The following is a 27091-nucleotide window of genomic DNA, read 5'->3' as shown; positions in this document are numbered from 1 at the left end:
TTTTTTTGTATATATATCCAAACTAAGATCCTTTTATTCTAAGAATCTGCTCCTAAATTCAAGTTGAAGATTTGGGTGCATTGTGGTTCTGAACCAACACTCCAAGAAACACAGTATCAAATAATAATCTGGGTTTGTTTTACATTGTAACAAATGGAAAATACTCTCAATCTCCTATCTCATGCAAATTTGTCACGTAAAGGATCTCTTTTATCTGTTCTCTATTTAACGAATTAAAAATCGATATATAATTAAATAGGTGACTGGACCCTGCTTTCAGCTAAATTTGGGATTCTCTCTATATTTTTAAAGAATGTTTTAAGCATACTCAGAAATGAAAGACTCAAGAAAATGTTCAGTCTTTTATTTAAAAACTATAAACAGTCACCAAAGTAAATAAAGCCATTCTATAACATAAACTGTTAGGTCTATATTTTTTACTGCACATCCTAAGGACACAGCAGAAATGGTGGTTGGGAGGCCTTCCACATTTTTGGATGCTAATAGAACAGGCAATAGGCAGTTATAAATGGATACATTTCACGCTGGGGGAAAAGACAATTTAAGGAAGTGAGCAGTTTCTGAGCAGGAATGTGGTACAGTATTAAGAATGGAAGAATAATACAATAAAATTCCACACTATATTAAGATAGAAAAAGTAGTGAAGAAAATATCATACCTGCACATAATGCATATATAACACAGGAGAAAACCTGTATAAAATTCCATGTATTTAAACCAATTTACAAATACAAAAAATTCTGTCCAAGCTCTGAGCTTGCACATGACAAACGTTTACAGTGGATACATGTTAGGGAAAACCAAAAAATACCTTCAAATAGTTTTTCTTCTACAAAAATGACATGAGATATATTATTCCATACTCTTTCAGCCAGCAAAATGAGTTCTACAAGGTGTATAATACAAAACAAAACAAAACAAAAAAAGAAAAAAAAGAAAAAAGAAAAAAAAAAAGAAAAAAAATCACAGTTCCACAAAACTGTTTTGACTTTACAGCATCAGTACCTTTGCAGAAGTATTTACACAAATTTAAAGAACATTCATCCACTGCGTAGAATATATCACAATTACTTACAATTGACAGGAAAGTCTAGAAAACTTTAGAACCTACCAATAATGCTTCTAGGACACCACAGAATGTATTTCCAGTGGCTGCAGTGGCATGAAAGGTGTTCATTCTATTCACAAATATTTACAAGATCTATTCAGACTGGTAAATTTTTATGATAATAAATAAGTGAAAATATATTGGCTCAAGTAAGAAAACCAAGCTACTGATTTCTAAACAAAACACACAATCCATAGCTAGATATTGGTGGCCCCCTCTGAGATCAGGGGGTATAGGTGTGCTGAAATTTTTTTTTTTTTAATTATTCAAACCAGCTTAAACGGTTTTGTAAATATAAAAATGTGCTCCTTTTTGGATATAGATAAAAATATTTAATGCTTCTATTTCATCTGCTCATGTAGGTTTTACAATATTCCATGTATATTCCAATGTGGATGGTACTGAATTCTGATCATACCAGTTTCCATCAGGATTTATCAGATCTGAGAGACATCCTGCAGATAAGCTGGTTGACAATCCCACAGCAGTTTTTTTCGTTTTCTTTTTAGATTTTTTTTTTTTAAACAGAGAACAAAGGGATTCGCTCAGAGATCAGAATACGAAGCTTCCTCTCAGCATCATGGGAGGAGATAAAATAATTCATTCTATGGTCTCTGTTCCATTAAGACTTGGTGCTTTCTTCAGTAACAGTATGTGAAATGTATCTGACTTTGAGTCCCCACTAGAGAAGTGGAATTATTTTTCACTGCAGCATTTCGGAGTCTTTTTCTTGTTCTTTACTCTGAACTGTAAAATTAAGTTCATAAAGGCATTTGGCAAGGGTGGAGGAAGCTTCCATGTTACTAATGGCTAGCACTGATAAGTTGTTTTCATGTCTCTTTAACAATCTGGAAAAAAAACATACAGAAGTTCGTCAGTATCCAAGGTCAGTGATGATTTCTTACGGATTTTACGAGTTTAAAGATTTTAAGTTTTATTTCATTGAGAAAATGTGTTCCCTTTAGTGAATGGAATACATTATGAACTTCCGTGGATAAAAGATGTTTCTAAGCACGACAGATTTCCTTATATCTATGTAGTGATTTTCAGTGAACAAGTGTGTTTACCACATCCATATACTGTTGCTTTTAATACACTTTGAAAAGCCACATGTATAAAAGATGGCTCAAAGAATGCTGGTAGTAATGTGGTCAGCTCTCAGACCAAAATGGAATGAAACCAGAAATAAAAGAAAGGTGACTGGAAAATCCCCAAATACATGATGTAACACTAAGTTATACATGGGTCAAAGAAGAAATCTCAAAAGAATTTTAAAAATATTCAAGATTAAATTAAAATAAAAATACAACTTAGTAAAATCTGTTGCGGAATGCTGTGAAAGCAGTGCTTTGAGGGAAATCTATAGCATTGTTTGAATGCATATTATTAGAAAAAAAGATCTAAAATCAATAATCTAAGTTTCCACCTTAGGAAACTAGTAACAGAATAGCAAACTAAATTCAAAGTAAGCAGAAGAAAAAATTCAAGGAGAAATCAATGAAATTGAAAAGAGGAAATCAATGAAACCAAAAGCTGATTCTTTGAAAATACCACCAAATCACTGAGTCTCTAAGACATGCTATCTAAGAAAAAAAGAGTGTGTATACAAATTACTAACATTGGAAATGAAAGAGGAAAGGTACCAAGGATCCCTACAGATCCCATGAACATTAAAAGCAATAAAGAATGAAAATGGATAACACTATGCCCACAAATTTGAAACTCTAGATGAAACAGACCACTTCCTTGAGAAAAATAGGCTTCCAAATGTCACACAAAGTGAAACAGACTATCTGAATCTATTCAAGATTGAAATTGAATCATAATAAAAAAAAGTAACCACCCCAAACAGAAAGCACCAGGCTCAGTAGTTCTCTGGTGAATTCTACCAAATATGTAAGGTTCCTCAAAAAAATTTCTTAAAAATAGAAATTCATATGATCCAGTAATCCCACTACTATTTACTCAAAGAAAATGAAAAAGCTAATTTCAAAAAATACATGCACTCTTATGTTTACTGAAGCATTATTTATAATAGCCAAGGTATGGGAGCACGTAAGTGTCCATCCACAGATGAATGGATAAACATGTGGTATATACACACAATAGAATACTACTCAATCATTAAAAAAAAAAAAAAAAAAAGAAAGAAAGAAAAAAAAGAATGAGATCTTGCCATTTGCAACAACATGGATGGACCTAGAGGGTATTTTGCTAAGTACAGTAAGTCAAAGAAAAGCAAATATGATTTCACTAATATGTGGAATCTATAAAACAAAAACAAAGCCTACAAACCTCTAAATTTTCTTAGTGTTTATTCATTTTTGAGAGAGAAAGAGAGAGAGAGAGAGAGAGAGACAGCGTGTAAGCAGGGGAGGGGCAGAGAGAGAGAGAGAGAGAGAGAAACACAGAATCTGAAGCAGGCTCTAGGCTCTAAGCTGTCAGCACACAGCCCAATATGGGGCTTGAATCCACAAAGCATGAGATCATGACCTGAAGTCAGAAGCTTAACCAACTGAGCCACCCAGGTGCCCCCAAAACTCTGTATTTTTAAAGAAATAATACATAGTTCTGCACACAGTAATGTTAATATATTGTAGGAAAAGGAGGAATATGGGAAACAATTAGCTTAACCTGTTCAATTTACAGATGAGTAACTTGAGGACATCTTCAGGCATCCAAAACTGAAATGACTTTCTAGCTAAACAGTAGTGGCAGAATTAGCAAGATCATCGGACTGTTTGACTTTTCTCCATGGTACCTTTCTAAACATAGGAGACTGCCAGGCATAATTCTGTATCAAGCTTCGTTCATGCTTAGAAAACTCAGATGTTTCTAGAGGTGTCAAATTCACAGAATAAAAGACTGAAATGGTGTTTGCCAGGGGCTGGGGCAAGATGGAAATGAGGATCAATGGGCATAAAGTTTCAGTTAAGCAAGATGAATAAACTTGAGAGATACACTGTACAACATTGTACCTATAGTCAACCATAAGGTATTATACACTTAACAACTTGTTGAGAGGTCAGATCTCATGTTAAGTGTCCTTGACAAAATTAAGATAAAACTAAATAAAAATTCAGATCATGTCAGAAAACAGCTGGAGAGGAATAAGATGCCTGCTTTTTTAAGAGAGGACTTGAAAATTAAAATTATATTCTAGGTATGATTAAAGTTTTTTTAAAAACTTTTTTCTTTAGTGTTTATTTTTGAGAGGGACAGACAGAATGTGAGTGGGTTAGAGGCAGAGAGAGAGGGAGACACAGAATCCAAAGCAGGCTCCAGGCTCTGAGCTGTCAGCACAGAGCCCGACGCGGGGCTCAAACTCATGAGCTATGAGATCATGATCTGAGCTGAAGTCAGACGCTCAACCCACTGAGCCATCCCGGCGCCCCTATGCTTAAAGTTTTATTCCCTTCATTAAGTGAAAGCAGGCAATATTTAGCTTATCATCTGAATGTGTCATCACTCCATAAAAGCAGCTATTTCTTTTTAATTATAACTTAAAAAAATTTTTTTTTTCTACAGAGTGATGCTGAGTGGAAGGATGGACAGTTATGTGGTAAGAAAAGCATAGTAAAAAGTCAATGGTAAAAGCTAGGTGAGGGGTGCCTGGGTGGTTCTGTCAGTGTCCAACTTTGGCTCAGGTCATGATCTCATGGTTCGTGAGTTTGAGCCCCGCATCAGGGTCTGTGCTGACAGCTCAGAGCCTGGAGCCTGCTTCGGGTTTTTGCGCTTCCCTCCTTCTCTGCCCCTCCCCCACTTTTTGCTCTTTCTCTCTCAAAAACAAATAAACATTAAAAAAAAAAGGCTATGTGACTGGTATATAGGTGTTCATTGCAAAATTATGCCAAGTTTACCTTATGTGTGAAAAATTTCACATTAAATGTCAGAAAAAAAAAATCAACCATCATTGAGATAACCCAAGAACTTGGTGCCTTCATTGAAATAACACTGGACTAAGGAGTTGGGCATTTTTTCATGTTTTTTAGCTATTTTGATATTGACTTTTATGTAGTTTCCATACTGTACACAGCCCCCAAAATGGCTAAAATTAAAAATTATAATACCAAATGTTGAAAAGTATGTGGAGCAACTGTGACTCTCCTACAATGCTGGAGGGAGCATAAACTGATAAAATCTCTTTCGAATTGTTTGGCATTATGTATTCAAGTTGTAATATCCTCTGAATCACCAATCATTCTTAAAAGTTCAATAGAAATATATACATATATGGCCAAAAACATGTACAGAATGTTCATAGTGGCACTATTTTTTTTTTAATGTTTTTATTTATTTTTGAGACAGAGAGAGGCCGAGCATGAGCAGGGGAGGGACAGAGAGAGAGGGCGACACAGAATCCGAAGCAGGCTCCAGGCTCCGAGCTGTCAGCACAGAGCCCGACATGGGGCTCGAACCCACAAACTGTGAGATCATGACCTGAGCCGAAGTCAGACACTTAACCAACTGAGCCACCCAGGCGCCCCGATAGTGGCACTATTTTTAATAGCCCCAAACTGAAAACAACCAATAAGCCTACCAAAAGTAGAATGGAAAAAACAAATTTGAGTATACTCGTGGAACAGAATCATATACTGCAAGAATATGAACAATGTACTGCTATATGTAACATGAATTTCACACACAAAAAAGATGAGTAAAGAAGATAACACAAAAGAATATATCCCGTATGATTCTACTTATATAAAGTTAAAACCAGGTAAAATTCTATGGTTAACATCAGGATAGTGATCCCACCAAGGAAAATGGGATAAAGGCAGTAGGGACTCAAAGGGGCTCTGCAATACTGGTCCTCCTCTTTTTTTTTTTTTTTTTTTTTTTTAATGTTCATTCATTTATTTGGGGTGGGGGGGGGGAAGGGGCAGAGAGAGAGAGAGAGAGAGAGAGAGAGAGAGAGAATCTTAAGCAGACTCTGCACTCAGCGCAAAGCCCCAGTGCAGCACTCAGTCTCATGAACTGAGATCATGACCTGAACTGAAATCAAGAGTCAGTAGCTTAACCAACTGAGCCACCCAGGCATCCCTCCTCTATTTCTGAACTTGGATGTTTCGTTATATGGGTGGTTCACTCTGTGATGGTTCATGGAGCTTTATACACTTCTGCTTTTCATATTTTAGGTATGATTTATTTAAAAAATTGATTAAACAAATTGTTTTACGTTTATTTATTCTGAGTGAGCGAGCGTGTGTATGCATGCAAGCTAGTGAGGGAAAGCCAAGAAGGGAGAGAATCTCAAGCAGATTCTGCACTGACAGCATGGCTCGAACTCACGAACCATGAGATCATGACCTGAACTGAACTCAAGAGTTGGATGCTTAAACCAAATATGCCGACCAACCAGGTGGTCCTAAACAAATTTTTAAATGAATTATGAAATTTCTACAATTTTTTCTAGAAAAGAAATAAAGTCCTATAAAACTTTTAAAGTAACTTAAATAATTTGAAAAGATATATGCACCCCTGTTTATTGCAGCATTATCTGCAATAGCCAAGATACAGAAGCAACCCAATTGTCCATCCATAGATGAATGGCTAACAAAGATGTGGTGTAAGTACATGCATGCACACACACACACACACACACACACACACACACACACACACACTGGAATATTAGTCATAAAAAGAACGAAATCTTGCCACCTGCAACAATATGGGTGGACCTACAGGGTATTATGCTAAGTGAAAAAAGTCAGAGAAAGACAAATACCATATGATTTCACTCATGTAGAATTTAAGAAACAAAACAAATGAACAAACAGAAAAGAGACAAAAAACAGACCCTTAAATACAGACAACAAATTGGTGGTTGCTAGTGGGGAGGTAGGTGAGGGGATGAGTGAAATAGTTAAAGGGATGAAAAGTACACTTATACTGATGACCACTGAGTAATGTACAGAATTGTTGAGTCATTGTATCATACACCTGAAACACTTACATTATACTTCAATAATAAAAAACTTACAAAGTGGGATCAAATCGTTTTCCTCCTATATTGATGAATATTTTGATAAAGAAAAAAAAACTTTCAAAACTTCACCAATTACAGTATTTTTTCAAATTGATAGTTTAAAAATATTTAAAAATTTATTTTTAAAATAGTATTATTTAAAAAATATTTTACTTTGTTTTTAAAGTTTATTTATTTTTGAGAGAGACAGTGTGAGTGGGGAAGGGGGGGAGAGAGAGAGAGAGAGAGAGAGAGAGAGGTACAAAGGATCTGAAGCGGGCTCCATGCCGAGAGCAGACAGCCTGAGGCAGGACTCAAACCCACAAATTGCGAGATCATGACCTGAGCTGAAGTCAGATGCTTAACTGACTGAGCCAAATAGGCGCCCCAAAAGTATTCTTTATTATTATGTCACACGGATAAAACTTAGATTAATTTTAAATCACCAGGATGACTTTAAGGTAACAACTTCTTTTTTCTTCTTTCTTTCCCTTCTTTCTTTTCTTTCTTTCTCTTTCTTTCTTTCTTTTTCATTAAATTATTTATTTATTTTTGTAAGTAGTATCTACATCCAACATAGGGGCTCGAACCCACAACCTCAAGATCAAGAATCACATGCTCCACCAACTGAGCCAGCCAGGTGCCTTGTAACAATTTCATTTTTGATATAAATTAATATCTTCTACTTTTTGGGGTTTTAAAGAAATAAGCACTCACTAGATAAACAAAATATGCCCATTTTGTTGTATAAAATGGTATTCTTTCAATTTCAAATTTCAAGGTTTTTATTTTGTTATGTTTTACAAAGGATAAACATTGTGTCACTTTAATATACTTAATAGATAAGAAAAAATAATTTGTAAGTAGCATTAGTCAACACAATTTAAGACACTCAGCAGTTTGACAGAGTTTTTTCTTCTGTCCTTCCCAAAACGGTACCAAAATGATTTAAAGAAAATTTTCTGAAGAAATAAACCAGAAAAGCTTAGGACTACCGGAGGGTGAGGGATCAACTGAACAAAAATGAGGTCCTCTTGGTTCCCCTCTCCCATTCTGTTTCCAGAACACAGGATTTCACATTGACCCTCCTCCAAACTGCCCACCTCCAAAGGCAAGAAAATCAGAGATTCTTCTCTGGAGAAACAAAATCTCTCTTTAGAGACTGATATTTGAAGAGCTTCTAATAAACAAATTGGATCATTAGGGATCACCAAAAATGGCAATCACCAGTGACAAGTGGAGATCACATACTCAGAGCTTCTGATTAGCATGTTGATATTTTATTCTTAATTTAAAACATGAAGCCTGAATGCTCATTTGAGGAATTTACTTTTTTTGAGAGAGAAGAGAGAAAGAGAGAGAGAGAGAGAGAGAGAGCGAGCACAGGGAAGAGGGGAAGAGGGAGAGAAAGAATCCCAAGCAGGCTCCACACTCAGTTCAGAGCCCAACGCAGGGCTTGGTCCCAGGACCTGAGCCTGAGCCGAAAGCAAGAGTTGGGTGCTCAACAGACTGAACCACTATTGTGTCCTTTATTTGAAGAATTTGGAGGAAACAGAAAAAAATTTAACAATCCTAGCATTGATATCCTCAGAGAGATGAGAAAGCATTGTATTCAACATATGAACAGGGTGTTATAAAACAGCAACACTGGCATTCAGAGCTCTTAGAAATTAAAGCAGGATAGGCTAAGTAAGAATTCAAGAGTTGATGACAAAGTCAAGGAAATTCCCAGGAAATACATTAAACAGACAAAAATGAAAGCTAAGAGAGAAAAGAAAACTAGAGGATTAATCTGTGAGGGTCTAGCATCCAAAAAACTTAAGTTCAGAAATGGGGAATAGGGTCAATGGTTGGCAGGGAATTATAAAAAGAGACATTCAAGAAAAATTCCCATCTTGAAGGACATGAATCTCCTGATTGAAAGGATTCATTGAAATGAAATGCCCACTTCAATGATCACAACAACAAAACACCTACACTAAGACACAACATCATAGAATTTCAGAATATCAGAAATTAAGGGGAAAAAAAGATCTTGAACACTTCTAGGGGAGAAAATAGATCACAAACACAGGAATGGGAACCAGAAAGTTACAGACTTCTTAACAGCAAAGCTGAATGCTAGAAGACATTAGACAATGCCCTCACAGACTTTAAGAAAAAAAAAAAAAAAAAAAAAATGGGGCGCTTGGGTAGCTCAGTCGGTTGAGCATCCGATTTCAGTTCAGGTCATGATCTCACAGCTCGGAGTTTGAACCCCACATAGGGCTCTGTGCTGACAGCTCGGAGCCTGGAACCTGCTTCAAATTCTGTGTCTCTCTCTTCTTTCTCTCTGCCCCTAACCCACTCAAATTCTGTCTCTCTCTCTCTCAAAAAAAAATGAACTTAAAAAAAAAAATGACTTTTCAATCTGGAATTCTAAATCTAGCCAAACTGTCATGAGTAAGAATAGGCTAAAGACATTCTCAGACCTGTGGAGTTTAATATTGGAGGATATGCTTTAGCACGATGAGGGAGTAAGTCAAGTAAAGGAAATAATTTGAATACAAGAGAAAGGGATTCAATATTGAAGGAATTCCTGAGAATGGCTATGTACTAGGCTTAGAAAGCAAGCTGTCTAGACTGCAGGGGAAAAAATGTAAAGGTGAGAGAGGTTTAACAACTGTGTTTGGGCATCTGGATAGCTTATATATGGGCTTGAGAAATAATTGTAATATATAGAGAAATCACCATTAGGTCCATAAAAAGCTAAACAAAAAGCAAGACAATCATTAACCCCAGAAATACAAAGAAAGAAAGAAAACTTTAATAACAGTAGCACTTGGATGAGCATCAAACAATCTGACAATATCTGATTTAAGATTTAACCGAAAACTGTGATGTAACAATGTTATGAGCAAAGGAAAAGCAGGGGAAAGAGAGGTTTTAAGAGTATTCAATTCTTTAGAAAGAATATCAACAGTTAATGTGTAAAACGGGTAAACTATGAAATAGTAACATAAGAATATTATTTAGAAATATGGAGGCAAGTACCAGAAAAATTAGTTCGAACTGTTGAAAGCTCCCTGTTGAAGGTCGGTAGGAGGAGATAAGTAGAGGACTACTATATTCCATTATAAGCTTTATATTACCATTTAATTTTTTAAATTAATCTTTATAGCTTTATTGATATAATTCATATACCATACAAATCACCCAGTTAAGTGTACGATTTGGTGGTTTTTTTAGAATATTCACAGAATTGTCTACCATCACCATGGTTTTAGAATATTTTCATCCTTCCAAAAAGAAACCTAATACCCATTAGCAGTCACTCCCCATTTCCCCCCAAATTCCTTTGTAGTTGTTTCAATTCCCTACTTTCTTTTGTGTATATACCCAGAAGTGGAATTGCTAGATCAAATAGCAATCCTATATTTAATTTTTAGAAGAACCAAAATACTGTTTTCCACAGTGGCTGTACCATTTTATATTTCTATCAGCAATGCACAGGGGTTCCAATTTCTCCACATCTATGTCAACACTTGTTTTCTTTTTCTTTTTCTTTTTTTTTTTTAGAGAGACAGAGAGAGCGAGAGATAGCACAGCTCAGGAGAGGGGAAGAGGGAAAGCGAGAGAATCTTAAGCAAGCTCCATAGTTAGTATGGAGCCCAACATGGGGCTTGATCCCATGATCCCAGGATCATGACCTGAGCCGAAATCAAGAGTCAGACACTCAGCCTACTGAGTCCCTAAATAATAACCATCCTAATAACTGTGAAGTGGCTCTCACTGTGGTTTGATTTGTGCTTTTCTAACAATCAATAATGTTGAGCATCTTTCCATGTGCTTACTGGCCATTTGTTTATCTTCTCTGGTGAAATGTCTATTCAAGTCCTTTGACCATTTTTATTTTGTTATTTTATTGTATTTCATTTTTCGCTAAGTTTATTTTCAGAGAGAGAGGGAGGGAGAAAGGGTGCACATGAGTGGGGGAAGGGTGGGGGGCGGGGCAGAGAAAGAGAATCCCAAGTAGGGATTCTATGTGGGACTTGAACTAACAAACCCTGAGATTATGACCTGAGCTGAAATCAACAGTTGGATGCTTAACTGACTGAGCCACCCAGGTGCCCCTGCCCATTTTTAAAATCAGATTGTTTTATGTTGTGGAGTTTTAGGAGTTTCTTATATATTCTAGATTTTAACCGTTTTATCATATATGTAATTTGCAATTATTTTCTGCCATTCTGTTATTCTGTTAATAATGTCCACTGGTGCATAAGTTTCTAATTTTGATAAAGTTCAATTTATTTTTCATTTTGTTGCCTACACCTCTGGTGTCATATCCAACAAATTACTGCCAAATCCAATGTCATGAAGTTTCCTCAGATGTTTTAAGAGTTTTACAGTTTTAGCTCTTATTTCTAGATCTTTGATCCATTTTGAGTTAATTTCTATATGTGGTGTTAGGTAAGGGTTCAACTTTGTTCTTTTGCATGTGAATATCCAGTTTTCCCAGCTATCTGTCTTTTTCTCCTTGAATGGAGAACTGGCACCCTAATGCAAATCATTTGACCATATATGCCAGGACTTATGTCTGGGCTCTATTCTTCCACTGATTGATTATTATGTCTCTCTTTATGCCAGTAATACATTGTTTGGATTACTGTAGCTTTGTTGTAAATTCTGAAATCAGACACTGTGGGTCCTCCAACTTTGTTCTGTTTCAAGATAGCTGTGACTATTCAGGGTTCCATGAGATCACCTACGAAGGTTAGAATGGATTTTCCTATTTCTGTAAAAAAATATCATTGGGATTTTGATAGGGATTTTACTGAACGTGCGGATCGCTGTGGGTAGTACGGACATCTTAACTATATTAAGTCTTCCAATTCATGAACACAGAATATCTTTCTATTTATGTCTGCTTTGATTTCTTTCAGCAATGTTTTCTAGTTTTCAGTGCACAAGTCTTCCACCTCCTTGGTTAACATGATTCCTAAGTATTTTATTTGACTGATATATTGTAAATGGAATTATTCTCTTTTTTCACTTCATTATTAGCATATAGAAAAGTACCATTTGATTATTAAATAAGACCCACATATTCTATTGATAAAGGTATATGAATCAAAAGGAAGAGATATATATTGCAATATTCCAGAGCTCAAAATTAATCAGAATGGAGATAAACTGCATTTAAACATTTTACATTATTCCAACTAGATTCTGCACTTCAAATTTAACAACGTTGACATTTCATACTGTTCAGTATACTGTACAAGACTGAAGGTAAATTTCCACATATCTTCCTATCAACCTGCAATTTTCTTATTGCAGAGTTGGTTTTAGTCTAAAAAAAAATCATACCCTGTTACTTATTCCACCAGAGATGGGAAATCTCAACAGAGAATAATCTTTTGCAGCTGATTTCCTATACTCTCTTTTTCACATATATAGGTTGCCAGATTCTGTAAGTATTCTTGCTAAGCCAAAATCTACATCTGGAGATGTCTGAGTGAGGTTCTGCAGTTCAACCTGGACTGGGAGGGTGAATGGTAAGAATTTAATGGATTGTTTTAATTCTTTTGGTTCTGCTATTCTAAGATCATAGTAACTGAAGATGTCAGAAGATGTTTGGAAAGTTCAGAGTTATATAGAAAATGACACTATCAACAACAAAACAAAAACAGCAAAATGAAAACTTTGGCTCAATAATTATATTAGATTTAGCCAAAGTGGCTCTGCTATAAGCCTAAGAATGTGCAATTTGAATGAGGTAGAATGCTAAGTTGTAAAATTTACTTTTATTTATTTTAAAGTTTATTTATTTGAAGAGAGCGGGGAAGGGACAGAGAGAGAAAGAGAGGGAGAGAGAGAGAGGGAGCAAGGCAGAGAGAGAGAGAGAGAGGGAGGAAGGGAAAGAGAGACAGAGGGAGGGAGGGAGGGAGAGAGAATCCCAAGGAGACTCCGTGTTGTCGGTGCAGAGCCTGACATGGGGCTCAAACCCATGAACCGTGAGATCATGACCTGAGCTGAAATCAAGAGTCAATGCTTAACCGACTGGACCACCCAGGCACCCCATATAATTTACTTTTAGAATTCGAATTATCTACACAAATTCTAGATCTCTAGAACTCCAGAAAAGAATGAATTTGTGAGACTTCTTTCCTTCCATGTGTCTATCAATCAAATACTTATCGAATTGCTATTACATTCCAAACACTACGGTAGGCACGGAGGACACAGAAATGAAAAATCAATATTCAATCCCTGCTTTCAAAGATCTCACCATCTAGGGTGGTAAAGCACAATGTGTGAGGTGGACGTGAGGGATGTCAGAGGTGGGCTAGTGAGGAAGATGTCAGGAGGGGAAGAGGTAACCCCTGAGTTGAATCTTAAGGACGAATAGAAATTAGAAATTATCTACACATGTTAAGTACTGTGCCAGGTGTTCAGGCCACAAAGATTAATCAGAGAATGTCTACACATAGGTCAGTAGATGAAAAAAGCCATACAAAAACTATTTACAACACAAGATTAAATATTACGAGACAGACAGGTTAAAAGAACAGAGAAGAACAAACGCTATGGGGCAGGGGAACATGGCACAGGAGGCAGCACACAAAAGCTGCTACCTGAACTGAATCATGAAGGGTTTCCAGATAATCAACAGACCACCACAGGGTAAGTATTGGAACAAAAGGTACCAAAGTGCAACGTGAAAGCGTCTAGCACGATTAGGAATCTGCACATGGCTTAGTTAGGCTGGAACTGAAATACAGGCTATGGACCACAGAGGGAGAGGGAAATACAGTAAGAAAAGGAGAAGAAACCATGTCACAAATGAAGAAGATGCTGGTGTTCTTATATGGTTACTACCCTTCATATTTCTTTTTTTGTGAAAAACTGCTTATTTTTCTTTTTGAATGTTAAGAATTCTTCTCATTCATCTGTGAGAACACTGTATACACTAAAACACAGTAATTCTGGCATTGCAAATACTGTTTTTTAAACTTTAGTTTTAAGTGTTTTCATCTTTAATTTACTGAAGTTTGATATACTCAAATTCATTGCTTTTTCTTTTGTAATTGATACCACTGTTTTTATGTTGGGAAAATCCAGTTGGATGGTTACTGTAAGAAATATAAAAGGACCAAAGCAAGGTCAAAATGCAGGGAGTGGGGAGAACTAAGGTAGATTCAGGATATATTTAGGAGATAGGACTAACAGTATTTAAGAGGAGAGAAACTCAGAGAAAAAGTCCCTAACTAGAAGTCAGGATGCCTCAGAGGACAACTTCTCAAGAAAAGAGCCTGAGTCAGTTGAAAACACAGTAGGAATTCTAGAAAATTACAGACAAGCTTCAAGGGAGACAAAGTCCAAAAGTAACCAACAGAACATTCCACATTTGCTCTCTTAGAATTATTGATTCTAGTTTCTACAGATCTATAAAATCCTGAGTTTCCTCTTGCTTAAGTTCATAAGAAAGTAAGTTTTAAACTTTGATGGCTTCATTAAAATGTCAATTACCGAACTAAATTCCATTCTAATTCCACTGGATTCAAATGACACACATTCACTTTCCAACTGATCCTAAGGTTTCCCTTTAGTAAATCTACTTTTTGCTCTGAATTCTATGGCCAGAAAGATTAACTTAATAAAACAAATTAAAAGAACACCTTCTAGTTGTTTCAACGTCTACTTTTTTGGCTTTTATGTATCTATTTTTAAAGTTTATTTATTTATTTTGAGAGAGAGAGAGAGAGAGAGAGAGAGGGAGAGATAGCGTGAGTGGGGGAGGGGCAGAGAGAGGGAGAGACAGAGAATCCCAAGTAGACTCCATACTGCCAGTGCAGAGCCAGATGTGGGGCTTGAACCCACAAACCCCAAGATCATGACCCAAGCTGAAATCAAGGGTTGGATGCTCGACTGACTGAGCCACCCAGGTGTGCCTACATTTTTGGCTTTCGAAATCATGTTGGTCTGATGTTGGCATAAGCTTTTGGACATATTCACAAAATTGATGAGAAAAACAGTGAATAAAACACAGTTATCTAGTTTTATTAACTCACATGTAGAAGTAAAATAATCTAAATTCACTTTGGCTGTAGAAAACAGATTACTCACCTGCGACCACATTCTGAATATTTACCAATATTTTTTAATATTAAGGCAGCTGTTAGTCGGATGTGTTTAGTTATTGGTCCCTCTTTTTCATCCTTAAAAAGAAAGGAAAAGAAAAGAATAAAGATCTAAATCATACAGTGCTCACACCTTTACAGATAAGGCTTTCAAGGTTTGCTTACTGTAAAATCTCGAAAGACAAGGTTTCTTGATCCTCTCCTAAGGGCCATAAGGGCAGCACTGGGATGATTCACAATGGCCTTTTGTGCTCTAGGAGTTGAGCTTGTGCCCCCTACAGCAGGCTGCCTACATTGAGGAGAGAGACAGAGATTGTTAACATGATGCTGCAGACAGACTGACAAGGATGACCAACCTGCCAACCCCTCAGGTGGTTACTTTGAAACCAGATATCAGATAAACACACGCTCCAATGGCCCAGCGTTAACTTTGTTTACTTTGTGTCAGCGGAGGCAAAGGGGCTCTTAGTATCAGGGTGAGGTTTCCAGTCTTTTATTTTCCAATCTATCAATTTTAAAGCTAACAACAGATGTTCTAGTGTAGTCCATCTTTAAAGTTACTGTGCTGGTAAACAAGCAATCAAAATCAATACAACACAGTATCAGAGCTATGGAGTTCAGATTTTGAATGTAATTTGAAGATTTTAACGGAAAAGAAAATAGTCTACAATTTGAGTTGCGAGTTATTTTTGCTAAACAGTACCTAAGAGTACAATAATATCACCTAAGAATGTGTTGGTACAGGTACAGGTCATCCAGGAAAAGAGAACCTTATGGTAGTAAGGAATTACGCTAAACACCACGTTTTCACACTAGTACTTTGTTTCATCATTATCTGATTATTTCAATCAATCCTTTCGATTTATTTCTACTGTCCTTTATGAAAGATAGAGAATGGAGGGACTGCAGAGATAGGTTTTATATAAAAGATTCAAATTATGCTAGATTTCCTTGGCCAAGCAGAAAAATTGCATCACTATCTGTTGCATTCTTGTGAGGCAATGGTGGAAAGAACAATGGACTCTCACATGAGGAAACCCTGTCTATTTCTGACCCTGTAACTACATGTATGACTTTGAAAATTTCAGTTTGCCCCTCTGTGCTTCAGGTTTCATTCACATCTGTAGTAGGGGTCTATTTCTGGCACTTCTACTTTTTTTTAAATTAATTTTTTGAGAGAGAGAGAGGGCCAGTGAGAGAGAGCAGGGGAAGGGCAGAGAGAGAGAGGGAGAGAGAATCCCAAGCAGGCTCCGCACTGTCAGTGCAGAGCCTGAAGTGGGGCTCAATATCACGAACTGCAAAATCATGACCTGAGCTGAAATCAAGAGTCGGGTACTTAACCAACTGAGCCATCCAGATGCCCCTTATCTTCACATTTTTGAAAGTTAAACATATGATTTAGGTTACAGAATCTACAACTAAAGGACTCAGTTAGAAACAGAATAGGAGATAAATACTATGTAAATTTAATAAGGATCTTATGGGAATCTATAACCAACTAGAACTTGACCACATGCATTACAAGTATGTGTTCATGAAATAACAGGTAAATGAATAACCATATAGTAAGTGTGATATGTATACTCTTACAATCTTCACATGACACCCTGGTCTTTCCTGAGAGAAGTTGTAAGAAGAAATCTCTTTGCCATTATCAAATACATATTCAACTATTTTCTCAAAGGACAAAGAACCATACATACATTTCCAGTTTACAAAGCATTTCTCAACTATCACCTGTCACTACTTCTCATGACTTGTCTACAAATTCGAATCAAAACATTACAGTTACAAATTATTAACAGAGCATGCAGTCTAGCCAATATGAAAAGTGATGTTTAGAGAATTTAAGCAATTGGGACAGGGCCCAGGACTGGGTCACGGCAGAGCTCCACCTAGAACCTAGGTTTCTGGTCTCCTAATGCATAAGGTTGTCTTTCATTGTTACTCTGTTTTGCCTAGTTTTCCTGCTTTTTCCTTTTGCATGTACAAGAGGAAGTAAACTCATGGTCCTTACTTGGTAGAAGATTTTTGACTTCCTGCTTGTCCTGGTTCATCTTGTTTTAATCCTGCAAGCAGGGCATCTTTTGAACAGTGCTTATCCTTTTTGAGAAAGAGGAAGTAAAAGGATACGCATCAAGATCTTTAATAAACCAGAGGAGTTACTGACCAAATAGTATTAGGAAGAAAGTATACCTGTAAGTGGGTAATAAAAGAAAACCTCTGTCGCTGAAAAGGCTCACAACCTTCCCAAAGACATTGCCCTGGATACACATCTTTTCCTCCATGTTCAGTTGCTGCATGGTAGAAAACCTGTGAGGGTGTCTGAAACCACCTACAAAAAATAAAATTGGTAGAAATTTTCTGACATTTGGATACATCTTTTGTAAATTAGAAAACCTGCTCTACTAATACAAAAGCCCAAGATCAATATACAGCAATACTAAACAAAATAGTATAGGCAAATCTCACATTCAGTTCATTTCAAAGAGTATTTTTAAACGATTTTGAAAATTTTGCTGTTTACATTTCTAAATCAAATCATTCAACTATACTGAAGACTTTTGGTAATTTGTTTTAAGTTTAATAGGCCTCATTTGCAAATCCCTACCTTCAATGAAAGTCAGCTAAGAATCTCTTTAAAGAAAGTATCACTTTAAAAACAAAACAGAGAAATAATTTTACAAACAAATATCATACTCTGTTATACCTTTAGAAAATGTTTCAGCATTTACTAGATTTCATATTACATATAATAAACTCCAGCATATTAGTTCTAACAATGTAAATGCTACAAATTTTGTTAAGTCTGGCTTTTTAGTTGAATTCACATTTTGTTTGTCCATCTCTCATTTCTCCAACATTATACTCACTCACATATCTGGGGGCTTAGCAATACAAATGTCTGAGTGGGTAAGTGGCCAAGGACACAAACCTGAAGAAAGTCAGATACTATTTTCCTTTACTAATTAGAATACATGGCAATGAAAAGAGAATACTGGAATCCAGACAGCAAAGAATACATAAAAGCCTTCTATTGCTAATTAGTAACTCAAATATCTGCATAATGAATATCTTTAAAGTTTATGGCAGAGCTCTCTTAAGACTTGATTTTTTACGCATGTCATAAAAGTATGTCTATATATAAACTAGTTTTTAATGTGCAGTATTTATACAATATTTCAAATTAGTAATCCTTCAGGAGATGACAGACATTTTAAAATAAATAAGTTTGAATTAAGAGTAATTAAATATTGAATTATAAAAGACAATGTCAAAAATCATCATATCATTCATATTCATTTATATGAATATGTTCCAAAAGTTTATTGTGAAGCTGTAATGGCTTAGAAAAATTAATATTGTTAAAATGTCCATACTACCCAAAGCAATCTACAAATTGAATGCAATCCTATCAAAATTCCAATGACATTTCCTGCAGAAATAGAACAATCTTAAAATTTATATGGAAACACAAAAGATTCAGAATAGCTAAAGAATCTTGAGAAAGAACAACATAACTGGAGGCATCACACTCGCTGACTTAAAACTATATTATAAAGCTACAGTAATGAAAACAGTATGGTATTGGCATAAAAACAGACACACAGATCAATGGAACAAAATAAAGAGGCCAGAAGTAAACCCATACATATATGGCTGATTAATTTATGACAAAGGAGCCAAGAATATACAATGGGGGAAAGGACTGTCTCTTCAATAAATGGTTTTCGGAAAACTGGACAGCCACATGCAAAAGAATGAAACTGAGCCACTATCTTACACCACACACAAAAATTAACTCAAAATAGATCAAAGACTTGAATGTAAGACCTGAAACTATAAAACTCCTAGGAGAAAACACAGGTGGTAAGCTCTTTGGTATCAGTCTTGGCAATGATTTTTTTGGATTTGATACTGACAGCAAAGGCAACAAAAAGCAAAACTTAGTAAGTGGGACTACATCAAACTAAAAGCTTCTGCACAACAAAGGAAAGGCAACTTATTTAATGGGAGAAAGTATGTGCAAATCATATATCTAATAGGGGATTAATATCTAAAATATATGAAGAACTCATGCAACTCAATAGTGAAAAATAACCCAATTAAAAACTGGTATAGGATCTTGGGGCACCTGGGCGGCTCAGTTGGCTGAGTGTCTGACTCCTGATTTCAGCTCAGGTCAATGATCCCAGGGTCATGGATTGATCCCTGCGTCGGGCTCTGTGCTGAGCTTGGAGCCTACTTAAGATTCATTCTCTCTCTCCCTCTGCTCTTTCCCTGCTTGGCGGGTGCGCTCTCTCTCTCTCTCTCTCAAATAATAATTTAAAAAAACTGGTAGAGGATCTGAATAAATATTTTTCCAGAGAAGATAAATGGATGGCCAACAGGTACACAAAAGGGGCTCAACACCACTGTTACAGAAGTGCAAATCAAAACCACAATGAGATTTCACCTCACAGGCCTGTCAGAATGTCTAGTATAAGAAAAAAAAAAAAAAAAAAAAAACATTGACAAGTGTTGGTGATGGTGCAGAGAAAAGGGAATGTTCATGCACTGTTGGTAGGAATGCAAAATGGTGCAGCCATTATGGAAAACAGTATGAAGGTTCCTCAACAAATTAAAAATATAATGACCATATGATCCAGTAGTCCTACTTCTGGGTATTTATCTGAAGAAAATGAAAACACTAATTAGAAAAGATATACACATCCCTATATTCATTGCAGTATTATTTATAAAAGCCAAGACATGGAAGCAACCTAAGTGTCCACTGACAGATGAATGGATAAAAAAGGTGGTGGTGTACATATATGCAATGAAATATTACTCAGCCATGAAAAAGAACAAAATCTTGCCATCTGCGACAACATGGATGGACCTAGAGGGTATTAGATAAAGTGAAATAAGTCAGAGACAGCCAAATACTGTATGATCTCACTTATACATGGTATCTTAAAAAAACCCAACTAAGCTCACAGACAAGGAGAACAGACTGGTGGTTGTCAGGGGTGGGGGGTGATGGGTGGGCAAAATGGGTGAAGGGAACAAAAGATACAAACTTCTAGTTATAAAATTAGTCATGGGATATAACAACAAAGAAGAGCTTATTGTGAAACTAAAGTTAATAAGTACATTTTCACTTTTGGAAGTTCTTTTAATTTTTAGTACTCACAATATGACTGGAGATCTAATGATTGTCACCAGGAGGCATTTCTTATTGTGTTTTTAAGATTTTGCCTAAATACTATATTATTAATGGAAAAGTAAAGGTGTTTGTGCAAGCGCATGTGCACACACACATACACCCAAATCCAAATGTACTGTTACTAGTCACTAGTCAAAATGATACCTGTATTGAAACTATTCTGTAGTACATTAAATTTTTACAATACACAAAATTGATGAATTTACCAGTCACCAGCAAAAGGGATAAAGTTAGTGCTTCTTGAAACCAACTTAAATTACTAACTATATAAAACTGTGTATATATACAGTTTTAAGATTACAGGGAGTTTCAAGTGTTCATCACTTTCCCTGCCCAGCACAGAGTCTATTATTTCCCTCTTATCTACTACCTTTCCCCTCAGTCTATTTTCTATTTATGCGACTACTCCAGTCATACAAACCACTCACTGATAATGGTACAAGGTGAAGTTCTAGTATAACTACGAATGGAGTTGGCTGCAGTGATCATGTAAGGGCGGAAAGGAGTTAAGGTTTCCAAATACGTTCGTGAATGGAATATCTGGATTTCTAAAGCTTAAATGTAACTTCAAGGTAAAACAGATACTGAATTTTCCGAATCTTATGGATTTTTCTGGAATGGGGTAGGGGAGAAAATAAAGGTGGGATGCCACTACTGTTTACTAGCGTGTCTAGAACAATCTTCCTTACTACTACCTTTCCATCAATAACCTACCCTTGCCACCCAAAATAAAAAAACATGTTCATTTAAAGAAGCCAGAGAAATCGAAGAGTATCCAAACAAAAATAAAAATTCCCTGTGACTTAATTACACCTATATGGTGTATTTATATGAATTCAAAGAACGCCTTTCACTAAGACACTTTACTATTATCTGACACGTGCAATGTGAATGGCACTCCCCTCCCCCTGGTCCCCTGATGTGCACAACCACATGGAAGCACTGGGCAAGCAACATTTCTGAAACGCATTCTACTTACTGGTAATCTTCCTTTCAGGGTGGTTATGAGGCTTAAATCTGATGATCCACGTAAAGTCATTTGGCAAATATTAGGCCAACAATAAGCGAGAGCTATTATCATGATCACTAGAAGTAGTCACAGCAGTCAGTGATGGCACTAGTGACTCTTGTCTTTTCACCTTGCCCATATGACTCACCTCCTACCCTGAGACCTTGTCCACAACTATTCCAAAACTGCCAAGCCTTGCCCCATAAAGTTTAGTCCACCTCCAAGTTAATGCTCCCGACTAGTAAGTGATTGTCATCATTACTTGCGACTCACTTTAATGATTTCTGCTCCTGAAAACATTCCCCACAGAAACTGCTCCAAACCTTTCACCTTTTGTTAAACACTAAACTTCAACCTGATTATTTCAGAGTTTGTCTTCCCCTGCATACTGTGAGTCTGTGAATTCAGGGATATTACCTTATTGTTATATGTCTGAAAAAAAGGGCAAATTACTGAAATAATTTAAGTTTATTCTAGGAGACTGCCTTAACTTCTCTATATTAAATTTTCTGTCATTACTCCCACTTCCCCCTTCCCTTGGATCTTGGCCAGAAGTAGCGACTATTTCCAAGGTTAATTCCTTCACCTATATATTGGAATCTGTTATATTCCTTCATAAACTACCTCCTCTTTTGCATCTTCTATCTTTTCCTTTCTACTGAACCCTACACCTTTCTAAAAAAAGTTTATTTATTTTGAGAGAGAGCACACGCACGTGAGTGGGGAAGGGGCAGAGAGAGACAGCTTAGTGTGGAGCCCCATGCAGGGCTCTATCTCACAACTGGAAGATCACGACCTGAGCCACTATCAAGAGTCGGACGCTTAACCAACTAGGCCATCCAGGTGCCCCATTAACCCTATACTTACATGTAACAATATATATGCTATTCCAACTAAAACAACAGAAACATTTTCCCTTTGACCTCATTACTTTCACAAAAGATAGGAACTCAATTTACAGTATCTGGCAAAGCAATGCTCAATTTAATTAATATTTAACACATTTATTACTGTAACTACATCTGACAATTTTTTTCCCCATCACTGGCCATTTTTCAAAGATACATATTATTTTCAATTACATCATCAATACAATATATAATGGCTAGTTCCCTGCTTTACATAAATAACTGCAGTTGAAGCTCAGGATTCATTTTTATTCCTTCATTTAAACCCCCTTCACCAAATTCCTTTTTCTTTTAGCTGTTTGTTTCAACTGAACAAATTTTGCATAAGGCACTTAGTAGGTCCAAGTTTCCTGATTCCAGCTACCCTAAGCAGCAGCTTCAGGCTAAAACACTTGCAGTCAGGCTCTGTGCTGGCAGCTCAGAGCCTGGAACCTGCTTCAGATTCTGTCTGCCTCTCTCTCAAAAATAAATAAATCATTAAAAAAAAAAAAAAAAAAAAGGCTAAAACACTTTTCACCTGAAAATAAAGCCAACCATTACTTTATTGGTGTTATTTATACAATGATTATTACTATCACATTTCCTAGCATTAATCAACTTCTTAGGCATCATAAACACGTAAGTAAATGAAATAAATAAAGCATATTTTTTCTACTACCTTAAAGATTTTATTATTTAAAAGCCTACGATCTTTTCAGGTTATATATATTAATTATACATAATACACATGATTTTAATAATTTACCATATTTAAAAGAACAATTTAGAAACAAACAACAGAGCTAAGATTGTTTCCTTTGTTTTTAAAACATAAATAAAAGGGCTGAAAATAGCACTTTAGTTCAGATATTTTCATTTAAAGTTTTCTTAGTTGCTCAAGTTCTTGGCAGGCTGTTTTTAATGACCAAAAAGGATTCCATGTCCCTCTTAATAGCCCTCCGGCTGGAAAAACATTTAACTTGACTTGAAACATATGGGATATGTATATTTTTAATAGGAAAATTCTAGTTTAAAAGTAAGATGTGCATTTAAATGTTAATAAATGCACATAAATGATAGTACTATACATCAAAAAATCTACACTGCAAGAACAGTTTTTAAAAAAGTTATATTGTTAATTATAAAACAATTAACTTTTACTTCAACCTTTGACATCAGTTATACACAGATAATACTCTATGGCCAAAGAAATACCAAAGGTATACATTATTTTATATTCAAATGAGACTTGGTAACAAGCTGCTAAAATTTGGGGGAAAAAACCCAAACCAACTATGATGCTTGGGAGACTTACCAATTTTATTATATATCCAGTTGTAAAAGTTCAAAATGGAAAAACAAAAAAAGACAACTAACTTTATTATTAAAAGAATTTAATTTATTGCCTTAATAGAGGACTAAAAATTACAAGTGCAAACTGGACAGCCCCAAGCCAGCATGGGTGTTCTTGGAAAATTTCTAAATGCCTGGTCGCTACAGCACCCTCCACCTCTGCCACAGCCAGTCCAGATTCAAAGCCACAGGTGAGAACAACTGACTGATTGGCCTAAATGCCAAAGGTAATGCAGAAGAAAGCAAGTATTTGGCCTTTTCCTTTCTTCCTCCCTCCCTCCCTCCCTTCCTTTCTTTCTTTTCTTTTTTCTTTTTTTGGCTTTTGTAGAGACAGAGAGGTCCTGCCTTCTAGTAGGACTCAAATTATGGGAAATATCTCAAACATAGGAAGGAAGTTCAGATGGGAGATAACCAAAAGCAATTGTCTTTGTCCCTATCTCCTTTCCTTCTAATAATAATAATATGGACAATATTACAATATAAATATTATTAGCGGTATTAATAATAATAGAGGAAAGGACTTGTTTTTGCTCTTTGATCCTCTAGCACCAGCTCCTACTAACCTACTGGTCTGTGAAGCAGTCACATATTTTACATAGAAAAGCACAAAATACACTCTCAGGGACCTTGTTTAAATAAGGTCTTTCACTAAAATTTCAAGTAGCATGTGAAAATAGTATGGAAGTGGATATGCACAATTTAGGCATTTCAATAAATATGTTACATTTAATCAACCAAACATAAGCTTGGAGATAAAATAAAAAAATAAAAATGAAATAAAATAAAAATATAAACATAAAAATAATAAAAATGAATAAAAATAAAAATACGTGTGTATTTGCATGTTTTTAACAAGACAAATAAAGCATACAAATGAATTTGACAATGGATATTCCCCTGGACTCCTTGAAAGATATGGCAGTTTATCACTTCACACTGTTCTTGACAAAGCTACCTAGAGCATAAAGTACCTCCCTACTGAAATTGTTTGCTCATTACTTACTCTGTATTAGCTCTATTCAAAAACATTGCCTTATTTGATTTCTATGTCTCTTTGATAAAGGTAAAATTACCCCCACTTTACTGTAGAGACAGTAAGAAAATCAGTAGTTGCATGAGGCAGGGGCAGGGAGGGGAGGCAGTAAAGAGAGGTGAGCAGATTAAACAAACAAAGCATTTTCAGGGTGGTGACTATTGTATATAATACTGTAAAGATGAATGTGTGATATTATGCACTGTCAAAATCCACACAACTGTATAGCACAAAGAGTGAATTCTAATATAAAAACTATGGATTTTAGCTAATAATAATGTATAAATATTACTTATCAATCATAACATATATAAGATGTTAACACTAGGGGAAACTGTGCAGGGAAGAGGGAATACATGGGGACTCTGCACTACCTGCTTAACTTTTCTATAAACCTAAAACTGCAGTTTATTATTAGCTAAAATCCATCAGTTACGTTAAGATTCAGTCTTTGCGCTATACAGTTGTGTGGATTTTGACAATGCATTATGCCACATATTCATCATTACAGTATTATACAGAATAATTTCACCACCCTGACATAAAGCTAGATTCATACTTCACTTTATGCATGAAACTAAGTTACAGATGGATCAAAAAGTTAAAAAAAAATTAGGGGCACCTGGGTGGCTCAGTTGGTTGAACGTCCGACTTCGGCTCAGGTCATGATCTCACAGTTTGTGGGTTTGAGCCCCGCATCAGGCTCTGTGCTGACCGCTTGCTCAGAGCCTGGAGCCTACTTCAGATTCTGTGTCTCCTTCTCTCTCTGCCCCTCCCCCGCTCATGCTTTGTCTCACTATGTTTCTCAAAAATAAATAAATGTAAAAAAAAAAATTTTTTTTTAAAGTTAAAAAAAAGTAAAGTACTGGAAGGGAACAAAATATGGATTATGTGACCTAAGAGTTGAGAAGATACATCTAAGCATGAAATAAAAACCATTAGTCTTTCTAGTCTGTCCACTAAAAAGTCGAGAACAATGAAAGCAATGGATACTTCCTGGAGCCTAGACTAAATACCATTTCCCATTAAAAGACACCGGACCTCCTTGGAGAAATCTGATTCCATGTGTGGTAGGAAATGTATAAGATAAGCCTGGAACATGACATCTAAAAGAAAGCAAGGAAACCAGCAAAGACTTATATTAAGATCACAACCAAAGGAACTGGGAACCAGCTTGAAAAGCCCTTTACTGGCCAAAGATGGGACAATTTGAACATCAAGAAATAGTAAATGCAAAAGGGGTACCTGAGTGGCTCAGTCGGTTAAGTATCTGACTCTTGATTTGGGCTCAGGTCACGATCTCATAGTTTATGAGATCAAACCCTGCATGGGGTTCCATGCTAACAGTGCAGAGCCTGCTTGGGATTCTCTCTCTTCCCTTCTCTCTCTGCCCCTCCCCTGCTCACTCTCCTCCCCTCATTTCTCTTTCTGTGAAAATAAACAAATAAACACTAAAAAAAAAAAATATATATATATATAGTAACTGAAATGGACTAAAAACACTTCAAATGTTTTTAAATCATAAGTTCATTTATAAGAATACTAAAAACAAAAAACAAAATCCAAACCTCATGGTACACTTTTCAGGAGTGTAGGTAAACAACACAGTATTTTGAAAATTGGTAAATAAGACATAAGTAACGTATCTAGATTTTTGTCTAGGTACTTACTATTCCTCAGAGAAATCAAAGAATTGATAAGAAGGGACTCGTACATTTTACAACTCTTAATGAAATAATGGATCTAGATAATGATCCTCAATGGCTGTTTACATCACAAAACAACAAGATATTACATATCTCCTGATAAAAGTACAAAATGCTCTCCATAAAACTCACACCAAAATCTCATCAAATATCTGGACCTAACTACCAACTACAGAGTCAGAAGTAACACGTTAGCTAAATAACACCAGTAAAATCCAGATTGTGACATTCTTAAAGGACAAAAAACTTGTGTTTATCAACAAAAACTTACAAGGAAAAAAATTAACAGAGATGAAGGGGTAAGATATAGATTAAAAGATACTTCAAAGACTTCACTAAAAACAATGTTTACATCTTAGTTTCTCATTCAAATTTAAGAAAACACAAGTGGAGAAATGCAAACACAGACTGGATATTTGAAGAACTCATAATATCGAAGGGATTAATGTTATTTTTCTGCAGGAGTGTAGATTATTTATAAAAAGTAGGATCCTCATTTTTTAGGAGATAAATTCAGATTAAAAAAGCAATTATTGAAATGTGGTGTTGAAGAGTGGCTGATAAAAAGAGTCTATATTATATGAAGTAAAGAAGAATTAGAAATACAAAATGACCATGTAAAATATAGTTGTACCACAGAACTACAAACAGGTTAAATGTACACCTAAAGC

At 35.8% G+C, this 27091-nt stretch overlaps 1 protein-coding gene across 6 annotated transcripts in view; it reads right to left on the bottom strand.

Annotated features, from left to right (window-relative positions):
* ARID2 (AT-rich interaction domain 2) overlaps positions 1-27091 on the bottom strand; it is a 179062-nt gene that overhangs the window by 10961 nt on the left and 141010 nt on the right. For 5 of the 6 annotated variants that reach the window (XR_006204800.1, XR_006204799.1, XR_006204798.1 and 2 more), the window contains 5 exons: positions 17420-17558; positions 17241-17326; positions 15389-15512; positions 15210-15301; positions 1548-1977 (listed from right to left, as the gene is read on the bottom strand). Coding sequence is in view for 1 of the 6 variants with exons in the window: in XM_042946307.1 (XP_042802241.1) it covers positions 1833-1977; positions 15210-15301; positions 15389-15512; positions 17241-17326; positions 17420-17558 (586 nt within the window). In the remaining 5 variants the exon portion in view is untranslated. Of the gene's footprint in view, positions 1-349; positions 1978-15209; positions 15302-15388; positions 15513-17240; positions 17327-17419; positions 17559-27091 lie in introns of those variants that run through there. The other variant, XM_042946307.1, reaches the window with a different exon arrangement.

The sequence above is a fragment of the Panthera leo genome, chromosome B4, assembly GCF_018350215.1.
Source record: "Panthera leo isolate Ple1 chromosome B4, P.leo_Ple1_pat1.1, whole genome shotgun sequence".
Taxonomy (NCBI): domain Eukaryota; kingdom Metazoa; phylum Chordata; class Mammalia; order Carnivora; family Felidae; genus Panthera; species Panthera leo.
Note: the sequence above shows the minus strand (reverse complement) of the source record. Positions and strands in the feature narration are given on the sequence as shown.